This window comes from Pygocentrus nattereri, chromosome 3, assembly GCF_015220715.1.
Source record: "Pygocentrus nattereri isolate fPygNat1 chromosome 3, fPygNat1.pri, whole genome shotgun sequence".
NCBI lineage: Eukaryota > Metazoa > Chordata > Actinopteri > Characiformes > Serrasalmidae > Pygocentrus > Pygocentrus nattereri.
Window position 1 is genome coordinate 14,845,754 of NC_051213.1, and position 18,514 is coordinate 14,864,267.

At 37.6% G+C, this 18,514-nt stretch overlaps 1 protein-coding gene across 1 annotated transcript in view; it reads right to left on the bottom strand.

Annotated features, from left to right (window-relative positions):
- reck (reversion-inducing-cysteine-rich protein with kazal motifs) overlaps positions 1-18,514 on the bottom strand; it is a 63,650-nt gene that overhangs the window by 18,025 nt on the left and 27,111 nt on the right. The window contains exons 4-11 of the mRNA XM_017721391.2: positions 17,980-18,016; positions 17,454-17,539; positions 16,880-16,927; positions 15,284-15,317; positions 13,854-14,051; positions 11,873-12,137; positions 10,566-10,739; positions 3,552-3,764 (exon numbers count right to left, since the gene is read on the bottom strand). Coding sequence (XP_017576880.1) covers positions 3,552-3,764; positions 10,566-10,739; positions 11,873-12,137; positions 13,854-14,051; positions 15,284-15,317; positions 16,880-16,927; positions 17,454-17,539; positions 17,980-18,016 — 1,055 coding nt within the window. The remainder of the gene's footprint in view (positions 1-3,551; positions 3,765-10,565; positions 10,740-11,872; positions 12,138-13,853; positions 14,052-15,283; positions 15,318-16,879; positions 16,928-17,453; positions 17,540-17,979; positions 18,017-18,514) is intronic.

An 18,514-nucleotide genomic window follows, 5' to 3' on the forward strand; every position in this document is an offset into this window, starting at 1 on the left:
TGGACTGTTTTCAGCTGTCATGAAACATACAGTAATATGACATCCCAGGGTGTAATTTCCGTCCCTAGCTGCTCGTCTGCCGTTTTCTTATTCAACCACATGACACAAGAATGCACGCAACTTTGTTTCTTTGCCCGCTGTCAGGCACTGGAACAACATAGCTCTGCTGTCTTCAAACACATTTGTCATTCATGGAAACAAGCCAACTTGGTGAGGACTGAAAAACATATCCCTATTCACTTCTTCAATCCGATTAAACTCAGTTCATATGGCACTTCTTATAATAGCCATTGTCATAAAGCAACCTTACAGAAATGTCCAGATTACTGATGTTAGCCTGTAAAATTAACCCTTAAAACCTGAGTTTTTATTGTCATTTTGCAACACTACACTTAATTTTAATCTACATTATGTATAAACATCCTGCACTTCAGGTTCAGTTGTGCACATACAGCTTGCATCTCCACTGAATATCACTGCCAGTAAAATGGGATGCTTTGTATATATAAACTATATATTTCTATATATATTTGTATATAGTTATATAGAGCCTGCGGTCCTGCCAAGTTCTGGCTAGAGGGGTATAAAGCACCGTAGCAGAGGGCTGTGAAGCAGTAGAATTGTGTGGAGTGATGGAGCTCAATCCAGTACCTTTGGGATGAGTTGGAGTGGCGCTTGCAACATCAGAACCTGACCTCACTAATGCTCTTGTGACTAAATGCAATCATATCCTTGCAGCAATGTTGGTATCTAGTGAAAAGCCTTCCCAGAAGAGTAGAGGCTGTGCTTGCAGCAAAGGGGGACAAACTCCCTATTAATACCCTTGATTTCAGAGGAAACATTTAATGAGCAGGTGTCTACAAACATTTGAACATAGTGTTCAGCCTTATCATTTCCACCTGCTAACAGAGTCTTTGATTAACCAGGCACATCCCAGCCCAGAGGTCTAATGAATAAGCAGAGGGTTGACTAGCAGGAAAACTCCCCAAAAGCCTGAGGGAGAAATAGTGAAAAGGTGAATTTATTCTACTCTGGACTGCCCTGGACAGTGAAATTATGATAAAAGTAGTATAAATGTATACTTTTATGACTACTGATACTGGCAACCCAACTATAAAACATCCTGTGCAAGATACATCCTGTGCGCTATAGAAATCAGTAATGGACTAGCATGCTTTTCTGTGCATAAAGAACACTGAACTGCATGTTTCACCATAACGAGAGCAAAAGAGCTTTGTATAATTTGATTTATTGCAGCGCAGTATGTGAAGTGCTGAATAAAAAACATTGCGTTTACAGGTTGATAGTATTTTTAAGGGCCCTTATCATTGAAAGCAGAATTCATCTTTCAGTTTGATGTCTTACTTACACAGTGTTAAAGTATCAAAATGTATCATTTACTTACTGTCCATAAGGTTTTTCATGGAAACTAAGCAGCAAAAACAGCCCATTTACGATATTACAAAACCCACTGCATTTATGTACATTTGTCTTTTCAGCCTGGAGCTATTTAGCCCCATCCATTCACACTGCAGTTATAAGTGGTGTTTCAGCCTGGACCGATTTTTGAAGCACAATACAGGGTAACTAATCAGAACAGAGGTCAATTACATGCCAGTGACAAAGATTGAACTAGATTGAACAAATGCACCTGGATCAAACAGTGAGCATTTTAGCCTAAGACTAATCTTAAAGGTCTTTCGATGACAGTCAGAAATTCTTTTGTCATATGTTGTCATTAGTGTCAATAAAGAAACCTTAAATCAAAATTTTCCAACAAAGAGAACCTGTAGATTCACCACTTCCAGAGAACCTATCGTGAAGACAACACGTGAATTTCCACGGCATCCTGAATAAACTGTTATGTGCTTTTTTCCAAGCATGCACACACAGAGGCATGCTGGGACAGCACGCAGGAAGAAGAGATGCTGATGGATGTGTATGAGGTCACGCCCTGTCATCACTCACTGACACAGGCCTTTGTCCCGAGCTGCTGGAGTCAGGGTGTTTCTCGTCAAAGAGAGCAGAGACATCATTCCAGAACATTCTCCAGAAGAGTTGCGTGAGGACGGCTAATCCTCACAATACTGGAGCGTCTGCCGATCGCCAACCAGACAAGCTTTTGCTCCAAGTGTAAATACAGGTGTGATAAATGCAAACAAAACAGTGAGTGATGCGCCTGTGTGTGAATGAAACTGTCAAGTGAAATATCTCTCCTGGCTGTCCTGACAACTCTCCACAGCATGCATCAGCCGAGGCTGCAGCTGTCGGCTCCTAAGTGTGTTTCTGTCGCTTGACCATTTTAATTTCCTGCTGGTATGCTGCGATGCTTACAGTAAAGCGACTCAACATCAAACAATCTCTGAGCCTGAAAGATTAACCCAGCAATGACTCACTCACACCTAATGCTCAAGCAACCAAATCACAGCACCATCTTTAGTTGTGGTGTTGGTTATCATGTCATTCATAGTGAGTTATAAACAGAACACATGAAAACCTACAAAAACCTGGCCATCTTAATTCCATTTAAATCTCCAATGAACTAATCCAGTTCCTGTGAAAACAACGCAAAACAATAACCAGTACCTCTCAGAAGTTACTGCCATTGATAATAAAAAAAATGACAAAATGCTTTTTTTTTTAATTATTTCTCACTCATAGCTCATTGAAACAAGCTGTGACATTCTGTGCAAAGTGCAAATTTTAACTTTCAATTGATACTGAATTTCTTTAAGAGAAGATATTTTACTATTTGAATTTGAGCTGTGCATGTAGTCTTGTTTGGCAGAATCATTTCTTACATCTTTTATGTTTTTGTCATCGTTTGACAGCATAACAACCACAAAAGAGTAGAAAGTACAACTCAAGTCTGCCAACAAAGAGTGTAAATCAAATGTAAATGCAATTATGTAACTATGAAACAGAGATGCAAGGAAACTGAAGTACTGAAAATACTTTTTCAGTTTGGCAAACACCTTTCTAACTTTCAATGCTTTCAGTATATTTCACTTCCATTATTTATTAAAATAAGCTAGCAACAGACTGACTATTTTGCCTGCAATTGAAAGTTTTTGTAAAAGCTGTAAGCTGTATCATTTTTTTTCTGTGTTCAATCCAATAAACATTTTGTGTTCATATTGATAAGTGTTTTTTGCCATTCTTTTGTATGGTATCAATGACTGAGATATAATACTTGGTATTGGTCTTGAAATCAAAATTCTGGTATCATGACAACCCTACTATGAAATTAAGTAAGTAATTAAGTAATTTAAATAAACCTGTGCAGGGTGTTTCCTTTGCCAAATGAGCGCTGGGATAGGCTCCAGCAACCCCCACAACCCAGGAGGATAAGTGGCTTAGATAATGAGTGAGTGGTAAGAGTAAGTGAAATAAGTATAGCAAAATGATGATAACTCTGGACTTCTAATTATTAACGTAAATCACAAATTTCTAATCCATCATGTTTGTATGCCTGACCTCAGTATGGATACAACCAGAATAAAAGACTAAGCCTATGAACACAGTACAGCCAAGCTGAAAACAATACTCACTTGCAGATGACACTACCTCTTGATCTGCTGTAGCAAGGTTTAATCTGCAGAGCACAGGCCACAGCCTTCCACATCTCAGGCTGACATTTTCTAATATCCAAAACAGGAATATTCATCAGAGGCATCCGGATGGTACCATTGGACCACAGTTTGATGTCATTCAAGGCGCCCTGGTCTGACTGGATGTTGCAGCTCCGGAAAAGCTCTGTGGGCCTGAAGATATATACATAAAATACATAAGTCTAGAGAAACAGAGAAACAGTGATGGAGTGTGTTAAATCAGAATTTTCGGAATATTATGAATTTAAATACCACATTTTGTCTGTACAACATAAAATAGATGAGGGCTGACGTCACAACAAGGAGATATAATGTGTGGGCTTTTTCATGATCCTCAAGCTAGCATACAAATATTGTTACAAGTTTTTTTAAAGTTTTAATAAACCTGCAAAATCTTTAATATAGTACTCTGCAAAAGTCAGAGAACACCCTTCATTTATTTCATTTCCAGTCAAAACAGCCTTTAAGAATGAATGGCTGCATTTTCTGCTTCTCATGATCCAAGTAACCCTAAACACATTCAATAAAAGGATGGACAGAAACACCTGCGGATGTTTTCAGATATGAAGCAAGAGGAGCTGGATTTTTGTTTCAGTCCCATTTTCTCTGCATCTTTTAATAACTGTTTTAAACATTCTCTTTTCCCTTTTCCGTCTGTACATATTTGGATTATCTTATATCTAATCTCCTGAAAAAAATAACATGTATTTTACTGCCATTTGACTGTAAATTAAAGAAATGAAGGGGGGCCTTTGATTTTTGCACAGTATTGTAATAGTGTTAAGTTTTTTGAAAAAAAAAAAAAGCTCATTTGTATTAAACATTTAGAAAAACTAGGTGTCCCCAAACTTTTGAGGAGCAGTGTTATTTAAAGCATGTTTGTGGAGCACTAACAACATCAGTGAGGAAACACTTTGGAAGAAAACCTGCTGCAGAGGGAGCCCCCATTTCCTTAATGATCTACCACAGCGAGCCTCTTTTCGTGTAGGCAATGTAGGGTTAGGCTGACGCCACAGTGGACCGATTTTCTAGATTGAGGTTGCTGAGTGCGTTTGGAGGCTTATTCTTGGTCAGAGAATGGTTTGTTTACTATGTTTCTTGACCCCATGAGCATTCTCTTTAACCACTGATGGGTGGGGCACACACTCATTTTGGTGAGAGGATGCAAGAAATTGACACCGTGGCTGGGAGTTCCCCAGAGAACAGCTAACATTCCTCCCAAAATGACTCCCTTAAAATAGATTTTTTTTTTTCCAAAACAGATAAAAGCCCTATGAAATTAAACTACTTCTAAGAGTAAACAATTTGCTTTCTGATTTGTTTATTTATGCTGAACCTACAAAATCTATAAAATAGAGTACATGTCTGTAGTAAAACATTAAGGTAAATCACTAAAACTACCATGAATTATCATCCCATTATCCCCCACCCTCTGCGTCTAAATGTGAGTCCGAGATTTCCTCGCCATGTCGATTTCCCTTCGGATGATGCAACTCAAACAGCATCCTTGTACAATGCTATAGGTGATATATCCCAGTGTGTAGCATCAGCATGCATTCTCCTTCCATCATTAAACAGTCAGGGTGGGTTTACTGGGGCTGTGGTACAGCACACATCACTGCGGGTGTGCCCAACACTCCACACCACGTTTGTCCCCATCACTTTGTGCTCTGTTTGTGTTCTGCACCAGCGCCAAGTCACCCGCAGAGCAGGACACAACAGCTTTTGAAATCCGCAGGGGTGCCCACCAGTGCAGTCTTCCCTAGGAATCCTTCAAAAGAAATCAAAGCCAGGGTTTGTTTGCCTGACCTTTGAATCCCACCATAGAAGCAAGGGTGCCATCATCTAAGTGGAGACTCATCATCCTTGTCCAGTCTAAACAATACTCAGAATACCTCAGACAGCATCAAATGCCTTCCCTGCCACAAAACATGATATCTAGGCGAGCAAAAAAAATTTATATTTAACTTAATATAATGCATCTCCCTGTGTAGCACTATTCATGTTATTATCAGACTACTTCTAATTAGTAAAGAAAAAAAATGTCCATACCAGTACAGATAATCCCATTTCATAACATATTTAATATGATACACACAACTTGGCAAAAGTCTGAGTATACTGTTTAAAAAATTGCTTTTAAAAACATGCCATGTCATTATAACAGATGCAAATCAACATAAATACAGTAAAAAATAACCTGAATTACTTATTTTGAAGAAAAAAATTAAAGTTAATAAGTCCTGAGTTAGTCTGACAAACAAACCTTGGTTTCAGATGTCTCCTCAATGTCCCCAGTCGGTGCACAGATTTGTTTAAGTCTATCACCAGCACACCTGAAGCAATGATTATCTAAACCAGGTGTGGGATGTTGACTACACTTAATACTGGGCTTCCTTGAGGAGATGTTTGGAAATGGTTGAATGAACATGCCGACACAAGTAAAATCACTACTTACTCTATTAATATTAGGAGTTTTCTGAGCGATAAATGCTTACTGCCCAGACAGACAGCTTTTTTAGCTCTAAGATAGAACAGCAGCCTATTTTTCAATATTTAAACCAAAAATAAATTAAAAGGCTTCCGTGCGATCAATTACACCATATACTGAAATACGATGTAAAAGACTCCTGTCCTCAGTCACTTTGGTTATGAAGCCCTATAGCATACTGGCCCCATATAAAACAGCAACAACCAATCAGCATTTTTAAATATATATGTTTTTATCAGTGCATGTTCTAATACTAAAGAGTTTTAAAAACTTTTAGTGACCTAAAGTTCTGTGTTCATGTGGACGGAAGGCTGAAGCTCGGAGAGAAAAACTAAAAACATCCGAGCTGGTTTGTGTGCATTAGCATACAAGCAGCCACGATAGCAGAGTAGTTTAGCTGAGCAGTTTCAAATAGTTTTAAATGGCAGCTTCCTTTGGCCAATTCTGCTTATAAGGTCTGCTGAACCAAATCCGAATCAGTTCTAGCGCAGACAGTGAATTTGTTTTTTACTTTTGACAGGAGTTTTTAGTATGATATTACTATCTCCCCATGCCAAGTTTCTGTTGTGGATGTACAGTATATTCTCTCTTGTACTCATGTCTGATGGTTGCACTGCCCACTGAGCTTGCTTTTACACAGTTGTTACACAAGAAACACAATTTAGATGATGTTAGATGAGGTAAAGTATTTTCTTAACCTGTGATTTTTTTTGGTTCATGCAAGAGCCTGAACTGAAGTCTGTGCTACCTCTATTTCCCTCTTTCAGTCATGTGATGTATATGGGACACGCGAATGTCATTAAAAGTGTAATTGATTGTGTGCACAGTGATGTTTTAACTATTGTAAATTGTTCTCTGTCAACAGATGTTTTTCCAGATGCTTTTAAAACTGCCCTGGTGAAGCCTCTGCTAAAAAAGAGTAGCATGGATCCTTCCATACTAAATAATTTTAGAACAATTTCAAACCTACCTACTCAAAGTAAAGTATTAAGTAAAGAAAAAGAAGTTTTCAAAAAACTAAATACGTATCTAATATCAAACAATTTGTTTAAATAAGTTTGTCAGGTTTTCGTTCCAACCATAATACAGAGTCAGCATTGATTCGTGTTATAAATGACATCAGGCTCAATGCTGATGAACAAAATCCTTCTATTTTGGTTTTATTAGATCTATGTGCAGCCTTTGATACCGTTGACCACAAGATTTTACTCCAGCGTCTTGAATGCTGGGTAGGCCTCTCGGCCACAGTTTTAAAATGGTTTAAATCATATTTAAGTAATAGACAGTTCATGGTTTCACTTGGAAAGCATTCATCAAAACAATTTGCCATTTGCCACAAGGTTCAGTCTTAGGGCCTTTGCTTTTCTCTTTGTACATGCTACCTCTAGGTGATGGCATTAGGAAGCACAGTATAAATTTTCATAGCTATGCTGATGACACCCAGCCATACATTTCTATTCCTTCTGAAGATCAAGACTCTGTACACAGACTAAAGAGCTGTGTGTCAGATATTTCTCAGTGGATGTTGCAAAATGTTCTACAATTAAATCAGGAAAAAACTCAATTACTGATCGTTGGTACAGAAACTCAGACAAAAATGATTTATGAGAAACTTGGTTCTTTAGTTTCATATACCAAACCTGAAGTACAAAACCTGAGCTCTGTTTTACCTCATGTAAAACATGGTCACTAAAGTAGCTATTCATCATTTTAGAAATATCACTAAAGTTTGGTCTTTTCTATCTCAGAGCGACACAGAGAAACTTGTTCATGCATTTGTTACAAGCTGACTTGTAACTGTAGACTGTAATGCTCGTCTTACTGGACTTCCTAAGAAAACTACACATCCCTTACAACTCGTAAAAAATGCCACAGCGGGCATCCTAGCAAAAACTAAAAAGAGAGATCACATCACTCCCATTTTGAAGGAACTGCACTGGCTGCCTGTATCATTCAGGATAGATTTCAAGGTTTTGCTAGTAGTCTTTAAAGCTCAAAACAACCTAGCACCTGCTTACATCACAGAGTGTTTGTCTGTTTATGTTCCGGCACGTAATCTAAGATCTGCAGATAGTGGCCTTCTACAGACACCCTCTGTAAAATACAGAAAACATGGAGAGACTCTTTCAGTTATTCAGTTAAGTGCACTCACTTTTAAGAAGCACCTAAAACATATCTCTTCAAATTAGCATTTAATTAAAACTGGATCTCTTGTGGTGTTTATCTTGTAATTTAATCTTTTTCATTATCTTCTAATTAAATACTAATGATATCTTCTAAAACTATACTTTATCACCTGTCTGTAAAACACTTTGAGCTGCCACTGGCATGAAAAGTCCTAAATAAATAAAATAATAATAATTATTATAAAAGTACTATTATTAAACCAAGTAATTGCTAACTTAATTCATTGTGAAATATTTTTATTATCGACATGATCAATTATGTTGATAAGTGGTTGTAGCCCTAGGCTTAGGGTTAGTGATCATTACAGCTTGAAGCCCTTCCTCAGGGTCCTGAGTATGACTTACTGCACAACATTAAACAGAACAGAATAATACTGGTCAGTGCTGGTTTAACAGTGTTTTACTAACAGTTTCTCTTGCACACTTATTTCTGCATCTCTGACCATCAGAATCCATCACACCTAGCCACTAGTCATTACATCATAAACAGTATGTCCATGAGTGTTCACTTTTAACCAGCCATATTTGAAGAGAAACTCACAATGGTCTTAAAATCTGACACATCATTTTATCATTTAACCATGAATATAAAGAAACTGCTGCAAATTCACTGTTATTGTTTTACATGACTGACCTCAAACTATTGGCAGAGCCCACTGGGATTGGTGTGCTTGGCGAAAGGGAGCAACTGTGAACATACAAACGATTTAGAATGGGTGGAATATAGCTGCTCTATGTCTTACCAATCTTAAAACAACACTGAACCACTCCTACCACAATAAATCAAACCAGACTTACATCTTGAAACAGAGCAAAATCAGCCTTTCAACAAACAGACCATGGAACGCCAGGAAAATGGCTAAGCACATTTATTGGTCTGTGGAATATGACATTCGTAAATATACAGTAACACTAAACATTTGAGCTTTACCTCTGCAAACCTATCATTAGACAACAGCACAGTGCATATTGTCTGCATATAGTATATACAGACTCTGAAGAGGTCACTCAGTACAGTGAGACTGTGGGAGTGTACTTCATATGTCCAACCAATACATTCGTATGCAAACGTTTGAATGACATGTTTTTTTGATTGCTGAACACCACTACAAAGAACAGAGTTATGGACTTTTCAGCACTGTTCTTTAGTGCACAAAATTTATTTATTTGCTGAGTTTAACATATTGCAATAAGTTAAACACAGAACCTTAACTTTGTACAGGCTACATTTTATGTTTATTTTTGTCAATATGTTATATTCAGCAAATAAAACGTAATTGCACTGAATGCACTGAAGTGTGTTCTTTATAGAGGATGTGTTCACTTATTGTCACTTAGAAAATCAACAAAACATGCAGTTTGACCAGAAGTGGCCAAACTTTTGCATGTAACTATAGGTGAGACAATAACAAAACGTGATATTACAAAACGTGAAGAAAACCGATGAAAACAGCATAAAGAAGAGCTAATTAAGAGACAACAAAACCATAATGAACTCTGGGAACCTCTGCTGTGCTATTTATATTATTTAAAGAGTAATGACATTCCCATAGCTTGAGATAACTCCATCCCTCATTCAACTCTGAAAAATGCTCAACAATGAGAGGCACAATTCAGATCTTTTGGGAAAGAAAGGTGGGAACTATAACATAAAAAGCACACAGAGAAATATAATATTAATTAATAATATTGGTCTGTCTCTGTCACCCTAATATCTCCCTGTGAACTGGCCAGTTTACAACACTGATGAAACACATGCATGCCTTTACAAAATGCCATATATTTCTTATAGGTAGAAGAGGTACACAAACACTAGTATTTTGTACCAGAGGTGGTGCTGCAGAGGCTGAACTGACCACAGTGATATTATTTTTTAACAGTTTGAAAAGAACTGATGTCATTTGTTATTAAAGCAATTCATTTCAGTCTTCAATGCAAAAAAAATTTGCTTTATGAGTTTCTGCTGTGTCTGCTGCTCACATGAGTTTAAGAAATGTGACAAATGAAGTGACATACAGTATTTTACAAATCACAGTTTAACGATATCAATCACTAAAAGCACTGACTTTGTAACTCCTTCAAATTGGCATTCGTCACAAAATCTTCATATTGGTTGGGCCCTACTGAGGTGCACAATTTAGTGTCTCCCTTTTTTAACACGTTATTGAATTCACAGAGGCTTTGAAAGTTAAATAAAAATACATAACTGTGTGGCACAAGTGCATTTTCCCCCATTCTGATTTTTTTTAGCTTCCCGTAATGGCTCTGTTCTGTTACCTGTTATTGAAATTGGTGCAGTAGGTGAGATCCTTGCAGCCCAGCTGGCATGGTTCCCTCACATCTGCCAGACAGGTGATGAGGTCGGTCTCCACATTGTTATACTCACACAGCTGGTCAAACTCCTGCCATGTCTGAGTGCCCCAGTTGGTGCTGATCTCATGGCACATGTCCCTGGTAGACAGAGAGTAAATGAACTGCCTTGGAAGATACAAACGAATGGGACCATGTAAAGGTTAAACACTAACCCTTAAAAGCTGAGGCAAAAACTTGGCCATTTCTGACCTTTAATCTAATATTTCCCCTTAAAGGGCCCATATTTCAGAATTTTCTTGTATTTTATTTTTTTCCCGGAGGTCTACGTATGGTTTATGTAGTTTTATGTACCAAAAACAGTTATAATAAATTTTACATTACCATTTTCCAACCTCCCTTCATCTCTTAGAATTAAATAGCCTTTTTTTTACTGTGCCTTTAAGACGATATATGTAAATGAGTTATTTTCTGATTGGCTGCCCTGTATTGTGCCTCACATAAAATTCAGTAAGGACTGAACTACTTCTTATAACATCGTTGTGAATGGATGGGGCTTAACTGCTACAGGCTGAATAATGAATTTATGTGAATGCATTGTTTTTTTGTGACACCATAAGAACAATCGATCCAAAATGGGCTGTTTTTTATCTTAATTTTTATATATGGACCATATGGACTGGGGAGTGAACGGTACATTTTGAAACAGTGGTAACTTACTCCATTCAATGGTTTAACTTTACCAAAGCATAGAAATTTTAGTTTTCCAAGATACAAGCCCTTTAATAATGTGATTATTCTCAAATTACATGCCGTCACACTTATAAATATACAGACGGACAGATAGACAGACAGAGAGATAGATTTTTGTTTTATGTGGAAAGGACATAATCCAAGCCACAAATGTACAGATTTGTATTTGTTTGGGTCAAAACCAAAATTTTGAACATGCAAACAAATTCATAGTAATATACTTCACACTGCAGTCACCTTTTGTTGTTACTCTGATGAAATCAATAATAAAATATCAGAGATCTTAAAGTGTCCACAGTGTTCAAAAATCATGAAAATGTTTGCTGGTGATAACATTAAATGTTGCTTTAGTTGTATTTTTGACTGTTTTATTAGTAATAGCGGACCACCTAGATACTCCAGCAGCCACTCCTTCTCATTTTATGTCCTGCCCTGGTTTTGCAACCAGCATAGCTAAAAGATTCACTTGTTTCTCCCAAACTTCAAGGGCCCCTACTGGTACTAAGTGACGGTTAACTGACCTGCACAGTGAGGTATTAGCTTTGGAGCAGCAGTGGAGCTTGGCGCAGTCCATCTTGGCTGTGGGTGAGGTTTCTGGGTTGCTTTTGGTAGGAAGGTGAACACTACCCAGGAAGCACTGCCACAGGGGGTCCTGAGGGAGGGGCTGACTACCACACTCAGCAATCAGACTCTCCATGATCTCGTTCTCTGTGGTCATGGTGCGCAGAATGCGTTTACATGCAGTCTGACAATGGGCCTCCTCTGCACGGTCACAACAGTACAGGCCTAGAGCAGCACACAAAGTTTTGGTTAAAAAAGATGACCCCACAAATGCACAGACCTCCACTGGCATAGAGCGGTGCTTCACTCTGGACTTCCTCTGCTCAGCACATTTTACTGTGCTTTTTTTTGTTTTTCCTGCAGTGATACAGCATGTTGTTCACTTAGCCTGTTTCCACACTTACTTCATCTGCTAATGTCCACACAGAGTTTGGGTTTTTGTGACACTGTATTTTGACACTGGTAAAATACACCCAGACCAGGTGAATTTTTTCATTAGTTTAGTTTGTTTTAATGGGTGTGAACATTCCACCTGTACTTGGGTCCAATGTTTCCAAAAGGATTGTCTGTAAAGAGTTAAATGTTAAAACAAGTATATTATACGGACAGTGCAATGCTGATGTGTGCACTGAGAAAGGCATGCTCTGTTGCATTCCCTCATTTGGTGTACTGCAGACCATTGTAAAAATGTGTTCCAGCTAGTAGTGAACTGAACAAGGTCTACTTGGAACTGGAAAATGACCTGAGATTTTTGACATTTCACAGTTCATTTGTTTGGTATAGACCTGAGTGTAGGTTGGGGTGTTCATACCTGTCAAAACTATAATTAAAAAAAGTTTGATTGGTCCTAATCAAACAAGTGTGAAAGTAAACAATTATCATAGTACATCCTATACTACATACAGGTCTGTGCAAAATTTATGCAAGCATTTATCTTGGCAGTAATAATGTTCCTGCTTGTAAAACCAACACATATCATTAGAACAAACAAATAAACACTGATGCAGAAAAAATTAACAAGAATTTCTTGTTCGTGAGGTCGTTTGAGATGGTAAAAAGAACATGGGTTCATGTTTCATTTTGTTCCTATATTTTCTAACTTGCTATCTGTTGCCTTTTATTGAAACCCCTTTTTTATAAGCTCTGTCTGTATTGTACATCACCGTTTGATGTTATATAAAGTGCTGTGAAAAGCAGGACCAAAGCTGATAAGCCAATTGTTTAAAACTCTTTTTTTCTTGGTAGTAAGTGTAATTGGCAGGTAATATCTATATATAATTGGAATGATTACAAATAAACAAAAATACAGGAAAAAAAGTAAAAGTAATATCTTGTTTTTTAAAAAAGTCTTTAAACCTCAACGCGCCTAGCCATCAAAGATATATAAATTCCATCATCAGCGCACTTGATTTAACATGAACTAATTGTTCATAACAGTGTTGGACGATCACTACAAATAATACTGGTCTTCTTTGCGGAAAGGCTGGGAAATAATTAAATTAGCATATTCACATATGTAAAATACTTACTTATTGTATTATTTGTTGTATTTATTCTAATATTAACATTTTTCTGAGTAAACTATTCACTATTCTTAATGTACAGAGTACTGTATTATATTGTCATTTTAATTTTTGTAACCCAAAAAAAAAAAACCATTGTGGATGTGCAGATGAATAAGACATAATTTAGCACTGAAGTATTTTGTTAAGTAAGTTTAACCTGAACATCAACACATTTTCACAACTGCATAAAGAAAAATAAAATAATAACTGGAAAAAGGCTACTAATGTTACATTTTTACTGAGTTACACTGAGACTATTAGTGGGTTCAATATATGGTTCCACTCAGGCCAGAGTAGGCTTATGTAAACTAAGAGTTAATGTGAGACTAATAATTTCTAATGCGCTGTGACCGTAAGAGTGTAAGGTGGTGCTCACTGTCGATGGGACTCCTGGTTGGGTAGGATTTGGTGTAGTTAGCCACGCAGCTGATGAGCTGCGGGCTGATGCTCTGGCAGTACTGATTGACGGCGTTGATTTGGGAGACGGTGGGTGAGGAGTCCGTGCGGAAGATGGCCTGGCAGTACTCGCGGCAGTTTGTGTGTCTCCCTGCATAGCTGCAGCAAACGGAGCCCACTTGGAGAAAACAGAAGCAGAACAGAGACCAATAAACAAAGAGTTCATGCAATTCTCAAATGGCTAACATTAAATCATTAAAGTCAATTAATTAAATCTATTAACCAAGTAAAGAAAAATCAGTTGGGATATTTGATAAATTGGCAATGATTAGTTGGCAATTTACATTATAATAATTAAGGCTGAGCAATTTGGTGAAAACATCTAATTGCTGTATTTCTGACCAAACTGCATTTGTGATTACATTAAGCTCCAGGTCAGGTCAAGACCAGCACATTTGTGTTTTCGGACTTAAAGGTTAAACACTGAATGTAGTGTGCCCACTTTAAACATACTAAGACCAAACTGAAAAATGCAATGTATCATTAATATGCCAGCTTTTGTGATATAATTTAAAAATATTAAATATTAAAACCATTTAAAATTACTCAGTTCTAGTGTCAGTAATGCATATTTGAAATTCTCCTAATGATCTCTTACAATAAGAAACAGAGCCCGATCGACACAAGCATTTATATGCCTCTTACGCCAGTGTATAGTATTGTAGTTTAGTAGTGTTTATCTCTGTTTAGTAAAGTAATTTGCACACGTGTTATTGTTCAGTTATGTCTATTTTTATTGCTTATTGCTCGTTTTTTGAAAATCCTGCAAAGGCCATCATTAGTCAAAATAATCAGCAGATTATCCAAATACTGATATAACTGATCGTGACATCCTTACTCACATGCATGCAGAAACATGTCTACTAAAATGCACACCAGCTATGACCCTGAGCTGCATATGGCCAAAGAAACAGATCTGCAGTGGGGCCCCTTGGGTCACTTGAACTGCAGGTTATGTGCCACTGTGCAAAGGGCCACATGTCTGCCTGTCCAAAGTCTGGACAGGAAGCCCATACCGTGACTGACAGTGTCCGCAGGGCAGCACTCTCACATATGAACACAAATAAGCATTTCATTCACTGGTCAGCTCAACAGCAGGCTAAATTTCAGTAAGAGAGGGGTCATGAACCTGCCTTGCAGGCATATAAACATGACCTGCCAACAGAATGAGGTCTCTTTTCTTTTTCACATCCATATGTTAAAGAACATAGAAGTCCCAGAGCAGTGTAGGAAATATATTACTTCAGGAACAGCAAGATGAAGGACAGACAAAATAGCGGACTGATAGTGACAGTGGTGACAGCATATGCTTGTGTCTGTGGTATTTTTATGTACGTTTAATATGCTTACTTTCATTTTTGGTGATACAGTTGTAGAGCGGTTTCTGCAGGACAAGAAAGGAGAGCATGTTAAAAACAGACAGGGAAACAAACGTTGATACAAGTCAAAACAATGTTGATAGCGAAAATAATTCCTTTATGTGTCTGTTTTAGCAGCTTTATGATAAATAGATTTTTTTTGTCTTTCAACATCAAAAGACAAGCAGATAAAATATCTGAACTGCAGACTGTGTGTTCAAACAGCTCTTCATTTCCTCCTCCACTACTTCTTAGACATGTCAAGAACTCAAACCTCCCACTGCATTGTTTTTGTACAGATGTATAACGAGTTAAATCCCTTAAAATCCCAGGTTTATTATACCTCAGGTATAACTCAGGTAACTCTTCTTAAGTTATAGAAGCTTAGCCCTGCCATGGGGACCCAGCCATTTAAAGGGTTAAATCATATGTTCATGCTGTTTTCTCAAGCTCCAGGCAATTACTGGCTAATAGAACACCAACTGTAAGGTTCTCCTTCCCAAGCTGTCTTCAAGTACTGCATCATGATCACTCTTGCCTTACAGCATGTGTGCCCTGCTTGCTCGTCAGCACCTTACTTTGAAATCCTCTCTGAGTGAAGAATCTTGAGATTCCTGTCAGAGCTTCATAAAGGTTAGCCAGCATTGTTGCGTGCTTTGGCTCGGACTGAGACTCCTCGTAAAGTGGAGGGCGCGAGATGAAAGCAGCCCAGGCCTTAAAGCTGGAGGGAGTCTGCTCCAAACCAAACATTATGCCTGCTGGTTTGTTTATTTGTTTGGACGGAGGAGATTAAAGGGGGGGAGGGGGGGGCAGGGGGAGAAGGGAAAAAAGTTAAGCACACAACAGCACTAGGTTCTGTGCTAGGTTGGGTTCTGCGCTGAAAAATATGAAGACTTTCTTCATTTTCCTTTATGTTTACTTAACATTTTTGCTTACACCCAGACACTTAAATTCCAGCTATATTGGATCATAATTTATATATGTCATATCCAGTCAGAATACGGAAATTACTTCCCTCCAGAGTTCAACTGACAGGAAATTACCTCACGAGGAGGAAAAGCAGTCATACTGGAAAAAGCTTGACACAGCAATAAAGACAAATATTACGTTTTAGACAATGCTGCAATAACCCTCCAAGGAATGAGAAGTCAGCACCAGTCAAGAACACTGTGAGTTGATCATATGATAAAAAATACAGTCTGTTATACTGTTTTTTTTTTTAATCTCAAAATCAGCATAAAAATAATCATACACTGACAAATTGGCCAAGACAGAATGAGAAGTATTCAGTTTTTTTATTATGAATGTATCTTCTCATGTTTTGACCTAAAGAAACCTGTTTTGTAACTACACATGGATTAAAGTATACATCTGAGCCAAACTATCTAGTTAAACTATCTAGTGTGTTTTGAAAGGCCCCGCTTATCCCATAGGTTAGTTATTGGCTGTCACACTCGCTGGTATGTACAGCTATAATGAAGGCTCCCCGTTTCTGCCTTTTTTCCCCATTTCTACTGATAACTTTGATATAGATTTGCAAAGATTGAGTTTTTTTTCCTTTGCATGACATCATGTTACACACACTCACCTCTGTGTCTTTTTTGCATACTTTTATGATATCGTTCTTAGAAGATGCCTAAAAAAAAAAGACAAAAAAAAAAAAAAAATGACAGATGGTTTACAGATAATGACAACAGATGAGACTGCAGAGAGGCTTGACAGAGGTTTTAAAAACATCAGTCAGTTCACATAACATAATGGACATTTTTTGCCTTTTGCATAAAACAGTCATTTAAAATAAAAGTAATGAAAAATATATTGCTTTATTGTTGAAAATTCAGTCCTTTCAATAGGACATTTTTAGGTACTGAGTTAAATATGTACATATATAGTTACTGAGAAATAAGGGTTTTATACAGAAGGTATATATAAGGTTTTGCCTTGCTAGTGGAAGAACCACTACTTCAATTTCTCAATGGAATTACTGGAAAGCATTATATTTTGACACTTTGGTGTACATTTGCAGAGCATACATTATCTTAAAAAAACATCATTTCTGTAATATGTCTAAAACATTTTGGAAAATGTCTGTCATTTTTATTATTTCAGCCAGAAACAGAAAGTCGGCATAATTTCATGAAACACCTATTGTAAGTAACTACCTGTTTGCATTCTCTTCGGCACTCTGCTGAGATAGCCAACTCACAGCAGCCCAGACCAACCCATCCATCTGATTTCCTTGATGCTCCTAAAAAATAAGTGAAGACACAAAGAAGGCAAGGAGTGACAGAAAGTGTCCTCTCAGCTAGAATTCACCCAGATCCATTCGAACAGCATTTTGTGGAGTGTAATAACACATGCACACTACTTATGAACCTTAGCAGCACTATCATCACCAAACCATTAATCTCAACAAACATTTTGCCCAACATGTTTTTAATGTACTGTGTTCAATTCTGGCTCCTTTCATGGTGAACCTCAAAGATCTGGACCAGTACTTTAATGGGTATTGTTAGATGGGGTTTGATGGATATGAGCTATGATATTTTTGCATCTGGGAGGCATTAGATCTTCAGACAGTCTAAAGCCTCTCTTACTCTTTTAAGACTGGTACACAGGCGAAAACACAGGTGGGCTCAGCTAACACCCCTACACATCCCTATGAGAAGCTCTGGCTGTATATCTTACCAGGTAACGTAGAGTTGATACAGATCCAAAGCTCATTCTGCAAAGAAAAAGAGCAAGGTCTTATAAGGTATTAGAGACACACATCAAAGACAGCATGTTTGCAGAAGACTTGAAGGTTAAACCTGGATGTTTTCTGCACCAAACCTAAGCCTGGTTCTGGACTAATTTTGTGGTCAGAGGTGATTCTCACTAATGGCTTCTTGACAGATTCACATCCTTTTAGACCCATAGTGTTGAGCTGTCTTCTCATAATGGAAAGATAAGCAGATAAACCTATGCAAGATTGGAGCTTGATTTTCTCCTCTCTCTTAAACATGACAGCTTTAAGTACTCCTTATCTGATGGCAATGTTTTAGTGGACTACCAGCTCTTGCATAATTATTAGTAGCTCCTTTTACTTTGCATCTTTTAATGTTTTTTTTAACTACAGTTTTGGAAACTCCTGTTTTTTTTCACTAAGCTTCCTTTGTCTTTTCCTTTCTTTATTCAAGAGGATTAGCTTATATCTTGTACTCAATTGCCAGTTTGACTGGAA